Source organism: Carcharhinus amblyrhynchos, chromosome 19 (genome assembly GCF_965287045.1).
Source record: "Carcharhinus amblyrhynchos chromosome 19, sCarAmb.v2.hapA, whole genome shotgun sequence".
NCBI classification, from domain to species: domain Eukaryota; kingdom Metazoa; phylum Chordata; class Chondrichthyes; order Carcharhiniformes; family Carcharhinidae; genus Carcharhinus; species Carcharhinus amblyrhynchos.
In genome coordinates this window covers 9,972,536-9,988,020 of record NC_137342.1, presented here as the reverse complement: position 1 = coordinate 9,988,020, position 15,485 = coordinate 9,972,536, and the positions used below count along the sequence as shown (strand labels likewise).

Here is a 15,485-nt window from a genome sequence, read left to right as displayed (position 1 = left end):
GACTTTTTAACTCGGGGGAATATGCTCCAATTCTGGAATTCCGGTATCATTCATTGTGACAACACCTGCAGGGTTTTGAGCTTGTTATATCACAATATTTTCACGGCTGTTCTGTTGGTTTTTTTTTTGGCAGAATTGACAAAGAAGAGAAAGACTTGCTCTGGACAAAACGTTCGTTCTGCAACAGCTCAAACTGCTCCCTTCCTCTCTTGCTGGGCAGCGCACCCAACTGGGGCTCAAGTTCTCTGCCTGAGATTTATGCAGTGCTCCGGAGATGGAACCTCTCAGCAAACCCTTTAGAGTCACTGGGACTATTGCTTCCAAGGTAAACCTTGAATTATCTCCCTGGGATTTTTCCTCCCACTTATATAAAAATGTTATGGAAGTGCTTGTCTTTATTTATATCTAATAGTTGCTGTAGGCTATCCTTCAGCAGTTTATACTTGTAGTACATGTTTTATTTTACCGTATTACAAATGCACTAAGTTCTGGGTGTAGGAGGTGCAGTGAGTTATAATGCTGTCCTTTCACCCTGGGACTAATGAAAACAGATGGGACGGAAGTCTATGTTCTCTGTCATGAAATGTTCTGGAGGAAAATATCTTTGCAGAGTGTCAAGCCAAGTGGGTGCAACTCAACAGGGTAAAACTGCCCACGGTCTCTCGGTGGTTATTGGAGGATACGGAAGTGTTATGTTGGTACAGAGCCCTGGTGCAATTGAGAAATAGATGAAACTTCGACTGCATTTTGAGTGAACAGAAATCTGGCCTGTCCTTTGACTGCAAATACTTCAGAAGGTCCAAGTTAGGTCAAAATACTGCGGTGCCAAAAATCTGAAGGAGAAGCAGAGATTGCCAGAGAGACTCAGCAGTATGTGTGGTGACAGAAACTGAGCTAATGTTTTGACTCAGAGCTGAAGGGAGATGGGCCCTACCCCCCCCCCCCCCCCTGCGGGGAGAAGGGCCCCAGCCCCCTGCGGGGAGAAGGGCCCCAGCCCCCTGCGGGGAGAAGGGCCCCAGCCCCCTGCGGGGAGAAGGGCCCCAGCCCCCTGCGGGGAGAAGGGCCCCAGCCCCCTGCGGGGAGAAGGGCCCCAGCCCCCTGCGGGGAGAAGGGCCCCAGCCCCCTGCGGGGAGAAGGGCCCCAGCCCCCTGCGGGGAGAAGGGCCCCAGCCCCCTGCGGGGAGAAGGGCCCCAGCCCCCTGCGGGGAGATGGGCCCCAGACCCCTGCGGGGAGATGGGCCCTAGACCCCTGCGGGGAGACGGGCCCGACCCCACCCCGCGGGGAGACGGGCCCTCAGGCCTCTTCAGTTCTGAAGAAGACTCACAGACGCTTGAAACGTTTACTCTTCTTGTCTCTCCACAAGCCTGCTGAGACTTATTAAAATATTTTCTGTTTCAACCCAGTGTTGTTTCTAACATTCAACGCTTTAATCAGTTTATACTAAAACCCGTTTACCCAGGTAGTATACTCATTGAACCGAACATGGGTCAATTCACAGTTCAACCCAATTTTATGAAAGAACCTCATTATAAAAACGCCATTTAAAAAAAGCAAGTCTTCATCGAACTTATTAACACACCACCCTGTCTATCTGAGACTCTGATATTACCCCTTGGTCCGGCTGCTCTGTCTTTGCTGAGCTTTGCCTGTTCTGATGATCTTGCCTCTGAACCCAGGGTTGTCTTTGCGATGGTTGGTCTCGCACACCCTCTTCCATCATCGCTGTGTCTTTGCTGGATGATTGAATCTTCACTGGGGGTGGCCTCCAGGTGTCTCCTCTTATCCATGCCCTTCTGGAAGGTTCTCTTGCTTCCAGTCGATGAGGATACGAGGTGGGAGTTGAAGCACCCAATGGGATTGCTGATTCCATATATGGAAGAAGCTAGGAGAACCGTAGCTGTCCATGCTCAGGTGCATGAAGTGCCATGTAGCCTTTTCCATATACAGTAACTGAGTTGCTGATGGGCGTGGCGAACGCTGGCAAATAGACAAAACAATGCCCTTATTTGGTCAGGGTCGAGCACCTCTGGTTCTAGGGCGTCCATGTTTGCCCCCTCTAAAGTAAAGTTAAAGTTTATTTATTAATCACAGGTAGGTTTACATTAACACCGGAATGAAATTACTGTGAAAATCCCCGAATCGCCACACTCCGGCGCCTGTTTGGGTACACTGAGGGAGAATTTAGCATGGCCAATGCACCAAACCAGCACGTCTTTCGGACTGTGGGAGGAAACTGGAGCATCTGGAGAGAAACTGCGCAGACATGAGGAAAAGATGCAAACTCAGCGCAGTGGCTCAAGCCGGGATTCGAACCTGGGTCCCTAGCACTGTGAGGCAGCAATGCTAACCATTGTGCCACCGATACCTCCCACGTTTAGACCTCATTCTCACCCCTGAGCTGTGTGTATTTAAAGGTAACTTGTGCGAATTACCATCCTGTCTGGCTGCAGTTTAATTTAGAGTGTCCAATGTTATATCTGACCTCACAGTTCAGACCATTGACTATTTGGCCACTCCAGGTTGGGTGATTTGAGAGCTGGATTTTCGAAATCATCAGTGACCCTGTAAAAGTGCTGTTTCGGCGATCTTCTCACCTTTTCATCTTTGGGACTAAAAGTACTAAACATGGATTTGATGTTTTACACATTTCTGTACACTCAGAATTTATATAAATGATTTTTTTAAAATTAATTGACTTTGCCTATTTGTTTTAAAGTGTTAGAATTTGGAGTTAATGATACCTGTCTGATAAGTTGTTAGGCAAATCAATCAAACTGGCATGTCCAATTTGTTAATTAGTTTCGAGTCTTCAAGAAACAATTCATAAAACCCCATAATTCCAACCTATGGTAAGATCCAGGCCAGAAATTCTATGAAGTTAGCCTGGACTCGAAGTTTTACATTTGATTTTAGCACAGGTGAGCATGATTGGGGGGGTGCGTTGGGCAATTCTTCTTAAAAAAAAAATTCTGAGTGCCGAATTTGTGTAAAAACTGGAGTGACTCGCGTGAATTTCTTTTTAGTGGGATTTTCAAAATTAACCTCCCATTCTCTGAGCACTGCAGAAAGCGCTAGCATGATTCACACTGAAAATCAATGGACAGGGCCCATTCCCGCTGCAGAGGCCAGCAGCATTGCACTGAGTGCGCCACTGCACATGCGCCGATCTGTCAGCACAGAGATCAGCGCACGCGCAGTATCCCCACACTGCCGGCCTCCCAATTGCTAGCCGCTCCCACAACACCTGCATTGCTGCTCCTCTGACCCCCTCCCAGCCCCCCAGTTGCTGGCCTCTTGGAGACATTGGACAAGCCCCAATGTCTCCCTCCCACTATCCCTGATCTCCATGACCTCTCCCCCCAGCAGTCCCACTGCCCCCATTCCCCATTCCCCCCCACACAACATACCCAGACGGCCAGTCCGATCACCATCTTCACTCCCGCTGCCACCAATCCTTTTGCCACGCGGCAGTGGGATCCCCACCATCCCCACCCACCAGCCCCTATAGACCCTGCCCCCAGTAGGGCCTGCCCCCTAGCCACTGCCTAATGTGCAGCGGGCAGTGCCAAGGTACCCCTTGGGAATTGCCATTTGCCCCTTGGACAGTGTCAGGGGGTCAGGCTGGCACTGCCAGGGAGCATGCACCTTACCTCCAACCTCCTTAGGGGGCATTCATGGCTTTTGTTCACTGCAGCAGGGCTGGGCCACCAGTTCCCTATTAGTGGGGAGCTATTATAAACCCTGCTGGAGTGAAACACTCCTGGCAGGGGAGGAGAAGCTAGCTGGCCCAAAGACTTCAATCGCAGGCCCACCAATGATATTCAAATTCAAATTTTAGTACTTCAAATTGGCACGGAGCTGATGACGCACAGGGGCCATGACGCCCAGTAGGGAGGCCGCTAAACCCAGCCTCTGCTGATATCTCCCGGCTTCAAGGTGCTTCACCCCAGGTATGACTCGAGTGGCACAGTGATCAGCATCGCTGCTGGTGCAGCACACCAGGATTCAATTCCTGTCTGTGCAGAGTTTGCACATTCTCCCCGTGTCTGCGTGGGTTTCTGCTGCCTCACAGTGCCTGGGTTCGATTCCTGGCTTGGCTCAGTGTCTGTGTGGAGTCTGAATGTTCTCCCCATGTCTGCGTGGATTTCCTCCGGGTGCTCTGGTTTCCTTCCATAGTCTGAAAAACGTGCTGGTGTCTCTCCCACCATCCATTTAGACCATGGCTGATCTGTACTTTAGATTTATGTGCCCACTTTGTTCTATCGCCCTGCATACCTTAACCTAAAGCAAACCTAGCATTTTCAATTGATGCCCCTGCCCCCATTACCCCACCCTGCCCCCAGACTCAGCCTCCCACCCCAACACCAATCCCTCAAGCCTCAATAGCTCTTTTGGAGCAGTGAGTTCCAGATTTCCACCAGAATTCGAGAAAAGAATTACTTCCTGACTTCATCCCGTGGATAATCCAGCTCCGTTTATTAAGGAACTGCGCCCTTATTTTAGATTTCTTCACCAGGAGAAAAAGTTCCTCTCCATCCACCCTGTGCTTTATCCATTGGTAAATCCCTCAGTTAGCATAATCTTCTATATTCAAGGGATGCAATCTTGTCTATGTAACCCCTTCTCATAATTTGATCCTGTTAATTCCGCTTACCGTGATGTGTACTTCGACTAGCCAAGAAGGCAAAAAGGCTTGTATCAAGCTGCTGTGCAAATTTTATTTTTATGGATTTTCAAACTGTTTTTGACAGGTTAATATACCGTTACCAGCAGTTACAGACACTGCAGCGTATGTTAGTGGGAGGAGGATTTGATAGGCAAACTCACAGCACTATGATTACAGTATAAACTGGTAACATCTTTCAACGTTCCCCAGTAATGGAACCGTAAGAAGCCAGTCTCCACAGGCTAATCAATTTGAGACAATGTTCTGTCAGCGGGGCCTGTTCTCTACTGCACCCCTCCTGTTGTCCGTAATTTGGGAATAAAAACCAGCTTGGCAAATGGATTTGTAAACACGCTCCATAATGTCAAACAGGTTGGGCTTAGCACTTGGCAGGCGCCACCTAATTCATTTGGTTCGGGGCATGTTGCCACCAACACCACCTGCTTCAGTGGAACTGAATCTCGCCTGTTGCTGGGGTGTGATGCGGAGGTGGGAGGAATTATATTGGCGAAATGTTGCATGGAGACAAGATGACTTGAAACAGGCGGGGGGTTGGGGGGAGAGGGTGCAGGGAAAAGTGCTTTGGTGAATTAGGCAAAAAACGGGAATTCAATGAGTGCAGTATGGAGAGAAGGATTTATGCTACTGCCATAATCCTGCGGAGTAAATGTCTAAAATGAATAGTTATTGCAATGTCCGGGCTCAGTACATCGATTCTGACAGAAGCGTAGTCAAGCTATTTGTTCATTTGCACCACCAGCTCTATTCGTGGGAATTAGCAGAGAAAATAATTTTCACTGCTCCAGGCCTTCCTCAGACTGCTGATGGAGAGCAGTTTGTGCAGAGTGGCCCAGGTAGCTCCAAACAAAATGTCAGTGCCACATTCCAGCTGAAACTTCGATCAGTCCCATGTATGCTGAACGATGCTGTTTTAAACGACGAGGTTCAACAGCAAAATCCTTCCCCACTCATTCCTCCCTTCAGCAGGGTATGAGAAGCTCTCGCGCATAGAAGATAGGAGCAGGAGGAGGCCATTTGGCCCTTTGAGCCTGCCCGCCGTTCATTACGATCATGGCTGATCATCCAACTCAATAGCCAAAATCCTGCATTTATATTTTACAAACTACGCTCGAGAAAGAAGAACCAGCAATAGTAGAGACGTCTATTAGTTGCCAGCTGCAACCTCACTGGTTGCGGTGGGCAGGGCAGCACAGTGGTTAGCGCTGCTGCTTCACAGCTCCAGGGACCTGGGTTCGATTCCCGGCTCGGGTCACTGTCTGTGTGGAGTTTGCACATTCTCCTCGTGTCTGCGTGGGTTTCCTCCAGGTGCTCCAGTTTCTTCCCACGGTCCAAAGATGTGCGGGTTAGGTTGATTGGCCGTGCTAAAATTGCCCCTTAGGGTCCAGAAATGTGTAGATTAGAGGGATTAGCGGGAAAATATGTAGGGATATGGGGTAGGGCCTGGGTGGGATTGTGGTTGGTGCAGACTCGGTGGGCCGAATGGCCTCTTCCTGCACTGTAGGGTTTCTATGGTGATATGTAGTCACCCAGTGGCTTACTGACAAGTCAATGGCAATTATACACAAATAGTGTACTGATCAGTCACTGTAACCCAGGAGATGGATGTCTCATATGTGGTTGGTCATCCAATTTCTATTGGGTTTATTTATAACCAAAAGCGTTTGTTGGGGGTGTCATCATTTCAGTTGGCTTTGCTTGGGATACCTTCTGTCCTACACAGCAAAAAGATGGTAGACTATGAGATATATTTATAAAATACTGTTGTTCACTGCTTTAAGTGCATGTGTTGAGCACATTCAAAGTCTTCCTCATGTATTTGCTCATTTTGAATGGCAGGTTGTGCGTGCACCCTGTGGGTGCCCCAGTTCTCAGTGCGGTAGCAGAGTGAGTAGCTATGATGAGTGGCACATCCGTCATCTGCTCCCTTTGTGTTTAACTAATCCTGGTATACTTTCGTCGGTAACAAAAATCTCCCCTGCTGGCATCAGCGTGGGCTCATTACTTTCCAAGGTTGTTGTCTCAATGACAACCAGCTCCTTCCCGGTGCTTGCCAATGCCAGAAGATGTTGATGATTCCCGTTAGTCTGCGCTCCCACATAATGTCGGATGCTCAGAAGATCTTTAAACACCACCCTTATATCTACCCTGCATCCCTTTCTACAAGTCAGCTGGAGCCGAACTGGATTAATGTTTGGATCCCAAAACAATACTTAGTGAAGCATTTGTGAGATGGCATGGTCTGCACTACTGAGAGCGCATCTACAGTTACCATTGGTTTTGCTCCCTGCACATTGACAGATGAGAGTGTTGGATGACTCTTTGCCCAATTTAACCATACCACCTTGTACAGATATTCCTATCAGGATAGCCCACTGATTTGGCACTGCAGCCTCAGAGCGCCAGGGACTGAGTTCAGTTCCCGGCTTGGGTGACTGTCTGTGTGGAGTCTGCATGTTCTCCCCATGCCTGCATGGGTTTCCTCCGGGTGCTCCAGTTTCCTCTGAAAGACGTGCTGGTTAAGCGCATTGGCCATGCTAAATTGTCCCCCTGTGTACCCAAATAGGCACCAGAGTGTGGCGACTAGGGGATTTTCATAGTCACTTCATTGCAGCGTTCAGGTAAATCTATTTGTGACACTAATCAATAAACTGATGAGTTAAGATGAGGTACAGATCGGACATTATGTAATTGAATGGAGGAGTAGGCTCAGGAAGCTGAACATCTTCCTCCTGTTTTTAATATTCCTCAACCTGTGCAGAGCTGCAACATTGCCTTTGGCAGCCTCGCTCTGCACTAAAATATGAAGACAGTGAATGAAGCTGATGATATGTCCTGTGGGAGTTCTTTCCTGCAGAATTTTCCCATTGTCATCATGACATATGCAGCGTTATTTATGTTAGCTTGCTATTTTTGTTCCTTGGTTTGCTTTCTCAAACAGTGAAACTTCCTTATAAAATGTTTGAAGTCTATGTGATCCATCTGACCCATGTTAAGCTGCCACACTTCCACGTTCTCATTGTCTAAACTGGTATCCAGGGACAAACTCTCGAGTCCAATTACATCATCTGATTTCTTCCTTCCACATTCAACAAAAGCTTGATCATTGAATTATTTTAAATCCATTTGCCACCATGCCATTTTTTTCTGGTTTTGCAAACGCCACAGCGAGTTCAATGAGGAATTTAATTTCATCATTGCTAAGTATGTTAGTTACTTCACGAAAGCTGAAGAATCACCGTGTGTGCTGCATGACTGCATCACACACAAAATCATTTGGACTCACCATTCTTGGTAGCAAGCCATGTTCAAACTAATAAAAAGAGGCACATCTTTATTTGAAAAGAGGGAATTCTGGTCAGAAAAGAATTGGCACCTGAATGGAGTGGAATTAACATTGTTCCGCGAGTAAAAACGTTAGTAAAATCTAAAAATTCAGTTGAACTCCGAGTTGGCTTTGACATGATGTTGTTCAGCTGTGACTTGTGTGCTAAAGAGTTGGAATAAGTTCACTCACTGTTCCATTTTGTATCTTCTGTTTTCCATTTGATAAGCTTCTCGGATCAAGAGCTTCGTCAGGCTGCAGTCCAACAGATTGGAACCATGCTGGATGATGAACTGTTAGATTATCTGCCACAGTTAGTTCAGGTAAATAGGCTTTGATGAAAGTATTGCAGGATTAAAGATGAAACTCGCTCTTCCACCTTACAGGGAGCTGAACTTTTTTTGAAGCTTCTAACTTTGCTGTCAAGTTAATAGAGCCACCATCGTGGTGAGATATTTATAACATTATAAAGGTTTGGCTCTGCTACAGTGGTCTGATGGGCAAAATATGCCACTGTTTAAAAAAGGAGGGCGGGGAAAAAGAGGAAATTGCATACTAGTTAGCCAAACATCAAGGGAAAATCTAAAAGATGTAATAACGGGCATTTCAAAAATATCAACAGGGTTAGACAAAATTAACACAGATTTCTCAAAGGGAAATCGCATTTGAAAAGCCTGCTGGAATTTTTGTTTGAGGACATAACTAATAGAATCAATAAGGGGAAACCAGTGGATACAGTTTATTTGAATTTTCAGAAAGCTTTTGATAAAGTCCTACATAAGAGAAAAGTGCAAAGTTAAAATGCACAGGATTGGAGGTGATCAAGTGGCATGGATTGCAAATAGGTTAGCAGGCAGGAAACGGAGAGTAGGAATAAATGGATTCTTTTTGGAATGGACAGTGGTGGCTAGTGGGGTCCCATAGTAATCAGTGCTTGGGCCCCAGCTATTCACAGTATAAATCAATGATCTGGTCTAAAGAATCAAATATAATATTTCCAACTTTGCTGACAACACAAAACTCGATGGAATTGTGAATGGTGAGGAGGGAATAAAGAGGCAGTTTAGATAAGTTGCATGAGTGGGCAAATACATGGCAAATGCAGTAGAATATGGGTAAGTGTGACGTTATTCACTTCAGTAGGAAAAACAGAACGGCAGAGCATTTCTTAAATGGTGATAGATTGGGAAATGTTAACATCCAAAGGGACCTGATTATTCATGTCACAGAAAGCAAGCGCGCAGGTACAGTATACATTGAGGAAGGCAAATGGCATGTTTGTTTTCATTGTAAGAGGATTTGACTACAGGAGTAAGGATGTCTTACTGGCATTCTAAGGGCCTTGTTGAGACCACACCTGGAGTATTGTGTGCAGTTCTGGTCTCCATACCCAAGGGCGGCATAGTATTAACACTGCTGCCTCACAGCGCCAGGGTCCCGCGTTCAATTCCTAGCTTGGGTAACTGTCTGTGTGGAGTTTGCACGTTCTCCCTGTGCCTGCGTGGTTTCCTCCAGTTTCCTCCCACAGTCCAAAGATGTGCGGGTTAGGTGGGTTGGCCATGCTAAATTGATCCTAGTGTCAGGGAGATTAGAAGGGTAAATGTGTAGAGTTGTGGGAATTGGGCCATGGCGGGATTGTGATACAGACTGGATGGGCTGAATGGCCTCCTTCTGTACTGTAGGAATTCTATGAAAAAGTGTATTTACCATGGAGGGAATGTAGCGAAGTTTCACATGACTGACTCTTGGGATGACAGGATTGCTGTTTGAGAAGGGATTATGTCGGTTGGGCCTATATTCACTGGAGTTGAAAAGAATGGGAGGAGCTGTCATTGAAACATACAAAATACTGATAGGGCTGGACAGACTGGGTGCAGGGATGATGTTTCCCCTGGCTTGGGGGTAGGGGAGTCTAGAAAAAAAGGTTCAGGATATGCGATTGGCCAGAACAATAGCTAGAGTCTAGAACAATAGCTTCAAGATATGGGATTGGCCAGTTAGATTTGAAATGAAGAGAAATTTCTTCACTGAGGGTGGTGGAATTCTCTACCACACAATGCTGGAGGCCAAGTCACTGAATGTATTTAAGAAACAAATAGATTTTTAGACCATTAACAATGTCAAGGGATATGGGGAGAGAGCGACTTGTGGTTTTGAGACAGAGAATCATCCATGATTACGTTGAGTGGCAGAGCAGGATCGATGGACCGAGTGGCCCACTTTGGCTCCTATTTTCTACGTTTCAATGTTTTTTTAGCGACCATACCTCAGCTGCTTAGGAATGAAGCCCGGAATGGAAATCTTTTCCCAAATCTCTCCACCTTTGGACCATCGTTAAAATGCCCCTCTTTGATGACCTCTCCTAACCTGGGTGGCACAGTGGTTAGCACTGCTGATTCAAAGCGCCAGGGACCCGGGTTCGATGCCTGCCTCGGGTCACTGTCTGCGTGGAGTTTGCACATTCTCCCCGTGTCTGTGTGGGTTTCCTCCGGGTGCTCCAGTTTCCCCTCTCGGTTCAAAGATGTGTGGGTTGGATGGATTGGTCGTGCTAACTTGACCCTAATGTCAGGGGGATTAGCAGGGTAAATACAAGAGGTTACAGGAGTACAACCTGGGTGGGATTGAGGTTGGGCTAGACTCAATGGGCCAAATGGCCGCCTGCTGCACTGTTCTCCATATGTTGCTTAGTGTCAAACCTTGTTTAATTGTAGCATTACTAACCACCTTGGGATATTTTGCTATGTTAAAGGTACTGTAAAAATGCAAGCTGTTACAGTTATTGTGTCATATTTAAGTGGGGGGATAATTTATCGACGGCTTTATTGGCATTCCTTTCATGTCATGCTGACACGGTTGAAAAATAAGCTGACTAAAATCAAAACAAAATTTATTTTCATCATATTTAAAACCGTGCTGCTGTTGAATATTTGATGGCAAATCTCCTTAATATGGGATTATGGGACCAGTGATAAGAAATGACTTCGATTTGCAGTCCTGAAAGTCATTTAGCCTCTCCACAGCATTTTATTCAGCAGCTCACTGACATGTTAGTGGCTATTAAAGGACAGTAAAAACACAAACTAGTTTTCGTGGGGAGTTATGGTGGCACAGAAGTTACTACTGCTGCCTCACAATGCCAGGAACCCAGGTTCAATTCCAAACTTAGGTCACTATCTGTGCGGAGCCCGTATATTCTCCTTAAGTCTGTGTGGGCTTCCTCTGGAAGCTCCGGTTTCCTCCCACAGTCTGAAAGGCGTGCTGGTCAGGTGCATTGGCCATACTAAATTCTCCCTCAATGTACCCGAACAGGCGCCGGAGTGTGGTGACTAGGAAATTTTCACAGTAACTTCATTGCAATGTTAACGTAACCCTATTTGTGACTAATAAATAATTTTAAAAAGCCCCCACGAAATTGCAATGAGACAGTCGCACTGGAACATGAATATAATTACTCGTTAATATTGTAATGTGCTTCTATTATTGCATTTTTAAGTTTAGCATCCTTAATTTGTTGACTGTCATATGTCTGTAATTACCCTTAATTAGTGATTTTAAAAACTCACAGCTTCTGGGTATGAGTCAACTCTGGTTACTGATAGTACCAGATTAAGAATAACGTTTGTTCCTGCTTACACAAAGCTATAGATGAATAAATGCCTGTATTGTGCATTATAATATTACAATTCCATGGTCAGATATAGTTTTCACTTGGGTAGGCAAGTTTAAATTTATTTATTAGTGTCACAAGTAGGTTTACATTTACACTGTAATGAAGTTACTGTGAAAGTTCCCTAGCCACCATGCTCCAATGTCTGTTTGGGTACACTAAGGGACGTGCCTTGCACTAAGTTGATCTTTCTCTACAGCCTAGCTAAGACTGTAATGCTACATTCTGCATTCTCTCCTTCTGTATGAACAGTACGCTTTCTCTGTTTAGCATGCAAGAAACAATACTGATTGTTTAATCAGTCTTTGATTATTTCGACCCCATGTCTGGATCGTGAGTTGTAGCTTCACTTACAAGTTGCTAAAGATTCATGCAGCGAATGATAGCATGTATTAATATTGAGTTACGTCAGCACCTGAAATTTGAAATATAGACTGATTTATTAGTGTCACTGTATACTGTTACATGTATTATAAACCAAATCTAAAGAATTTAGCGTGGCCAATGCAACACATCTTTCAGACTGTGGGAGGAAACCGGAGCACCTGGAGGAAACCCAAGCAGACACGGGGAGAATATGCAGAATCCACGCAGACAATAACCCAATCGAACCCAGGACCCTAGCGCTGTGAGGCAGCAGCACTAACCACTGTGCCGCCAGGCAGGGGAAGGAGCATGACAGTAACAGGAGGAATGAATCTTTGATATGTGTTGGAAGCCCTCCTGGGACTTTATACTGGCAGACACATGAACAGATGCAGGCTAGCGGAGCCCCAGAGGTATATGTACATTTTTGCCCTGTCAGAAATACACCCCAGGTAGCTTTGAGCAACAGATGGAGGTGTGAGTTCTTTGACAGACTCTGAATCACTGTTTGTGAGTGAGTGACAATAGACAAAAACATCAGACACTCATGGGGCCTTTAATTTAACCTTGATGATCGTGAGTTGTAGCTCCAATTATAAATTGCTAATCAACATCTCAAAGGTGCATGCAGTGAATGATAGCATGTATTAATACTGAGTTAAGTCGGTGGCTGAAATTTGAAATGTAGACTGGGGTAAATTGTGTAGCATGCAATGAACCACTTTTAAAAGCCTATTTATTCTATGTTGAACAGGCAGTCAAGTTCGAATGGCATCTTAACAACCCTCTTGTGGAATTTTTGCTTGATCGTTCAATCAGGAGTATTCGAGTCGCACATCACTTGTGCTGGTAAGATAGGGTAGAGATATCAATCTCTCTTTTCTAATTCAGTATGAACCGTGATTGAAGACTCCAACAGATATTGATGAATAAAGAGACATGCTGTCAAAACTTTTTGTCCTCCACTCATCACAACAGATTTGCAATTGTAAAAGGAACAATAATTTGTACTGCGTTAGAAGAGAGTGCTGGTTGATTGGAAAGTGAACGGTGATTGAATTTACACAGTCTTGGTAGTTAACTATTCCCTGGTGCATTTTCCATGCCAACACTTCGCCCAATCAGAGTCTGCCAACTGTTAACACTTATGCCGTCTGTCACATGTGTTTCTGAAAAATGTAGTTATCAAAAGATCTAAACTCCTCAAAAGTTGTCTTCACTTGAGAGGAGTCAATGTTTGTGTAAATCGCTGCTTAGGCCTCAACTGGAGTATTGTGTTGAAATCTGGACACTTTAGGAAGAGTTATGGCCCTAATCTCCTGATAGGGGGAGAGGCCTCCGACTAAACTGGATAACTGATGCACCTCGAGGCTCTGAGGAAGTCCCTGACCTGCACACACCTGCAGTACTTGCACAGGAAGTTTAACGTTCTGATTGCCAGTTCTACCCTGCTGGGAGTACTTCCTGATCCCAACGGCAGTGGGATCAGATGGTCAGAGCCACAGAGATAAGGGCTGTTTGTGCTGTATTTACCCTGATTTTTTACCAGGATTTACCGAGAGCTTTTCATAGCCAGTAGAAAATCAGCGGAACTCCAAGTAAATCCATTGGAGCCAAAAGAGATAATACTGGAAAATCTCAGCAGGTCTGGCAGCATCTGCGAAGAGAGAAAAGAGCTGACGTTTCGAGTCCAGATGACCCTTTGTCAAATCTATTGGAGAGTCAGAGAGTGAAAGTGCTTCAGAACCCACAACAATAATCAGCCAGTATCCCAGCCATGTTTCATTGCCCCCCTCCTGGAAATGTGAACCACCACCCATTCCTGCCGGCAATGTTCACCCAAGCCCTCACACCCCAGATAGTGCCCGCTCCCATCTGGTGGGGGGGTGGGGCTGGGAGGGGGTGAGAACCCTCCTGGGTGGGTGAGGAAGACGGGGCTGAACAATTTTGAGAGAAGTGAACACTGTTGGCGGAGTGGGGGGGGAGCGGGTTAACACTGAAAGAGAGTAGGAATAAACAGAATCCTTTTGGAATCCTTTGGAATCTGTAATCAGTGCTTACTGGTAAGGGGTAACACTGCCAATGTCGGGGAGGCAGGTGGGGATGAGCATGAGCAGTGTCGGCGGGGTGGGGGAGGGGAGTGAGCAGTGTCGGTGGGGTGGGGGAGGGGAGTGAGCAGTGTCGGTGGGGTGGGGGGAGTGGGCGCTGTCGGGGTGGGGGGAGTGGGCGCCGTCGGGGCGGGGGGGTGGGCGCCGTCGGGGCGGGGGGGGTGGGCGCCGTCGGGGCGGGGGGGGAGTGGGCGCCGTCGGGGCGGGGGGAGTGGACGCCGTCGGGGCGGGGGGAGTGGACGCCGTCGGGGCGGGGGGGGGTGGGCGCCGTCGGGGCGGGGGGGGGTGGGTGCCGTCGGGGTGGGGGGGGTGGGTGCTGTCGGGGTGGGGTAAGGCTGTGCAATGTTGAGATTGGCAGCTCTACTTAAAATAATGCAACTCCAGTTAGTAGAAGTAGACCCCTTAAGGGGGGGGCGTGATGAGAAAGGGGACACGGCTGTGGTGGAATTATGTTCCACAGTTTGTCTCCTGACAGTGTTCAGCCCTTCCATTCCCACTGGAAGTAGCATTGGAAGGTGCAAAGACTCCCACCTAAAATCCTATTGGGCAGATTATGCACCCTGTCCAAACTCTTGGAGATTCTGGGTCATTAACACCTGAGAGAGAGTGAAGAGGAAAGAGCAATGATGGATTTCAGTTCTGTGAAGAGACTATGGTTTTCCCTTTAGAGCAGAGAATAGCGGGAGGCCTGATCAAGGTATTCTGAAGGATTTTTTTATGTAGTGATTAAGGAGAAACTGTTTCCACTGCCTGGAAGGTCAGGAACAAAAGGATGCAGATTAAAGATAATGGGGGAGAAAGAAGCTAGGAGAAACAGCAGATTTAAATGAGAAAAATGTGAGAGGGGGTTTGATGGGACATGGTCACCCCCATGGAGTGGTTGAGACATTGGTGTGTTTCTGTGCTGTATATCCTCTATATGGAGATGCTGGCGTTGGACTGGGGTGGGCACAGTAAGAAGTCTCACAATGCCAGGTTAAAGTCCAACAGGTTTATTTGGTATGACGAGCATTCAGAGTGCTGCCCCCTTCATCAGATGAGCCCCACTCCCATGATGAAGGAGCAGTGCTCCGAAAGCTCGTGATACCAAATAAACCTGTTGGACTTTAACCTGGTGTCGTGAGACTTCTTACTGTATCCTGCATATTGAGGAGCCTTCTTTTACACAACGAGCTATTATGAAGTGAAATGCATTGCCTTGGAAGGGTGGTAGGAAATGTTTCAATAATCACTCTCTGAAGGAATATATATACGTGGAAAGGAGAATGTTGCAGAAATGTGGGGAATGACCAGTGATATCTTTATCTCAGACATAACCAGCCATGATCTGCTTCT

At 46.6% G+C, this 15,485-nt stretch overlaps 1 protein-coding gene across 4 annotated transcripts in view; it reads left to right on the top strand.

Annotated features, from left to right (window-relative positions):
- Positions 1 to 15,485, top strand: part of LOC145355302 (phosphatidylinositol 3-kinase C2 domain-containing subunit gamma-like) — a 232,168-nt gene that overhangs the window by 113,332 nt on the left and 103,351 nt on the right. For all 4 annotated transcript variants that reach the window (XM_080207240.1, XM_080207237.1, XM_080207238.1 and 1 more), the window contains 3 exons: positions 134 to 325; positions 8,239 to 8,332; positions 12,797 to 12,891. In XM_080207240.1, coding sequence (XP_080063366.1) covers positions 134 to 325; positions 8,239 to 8,332; positions 12,797 to 12,891 — 381 coding nt within the window. The remainder of the gene's footprint in view (positions 1 to 133; positions 326 to 8,238; positions 8,333 to 12,796; positions 12,892 to 15,485) is intronic.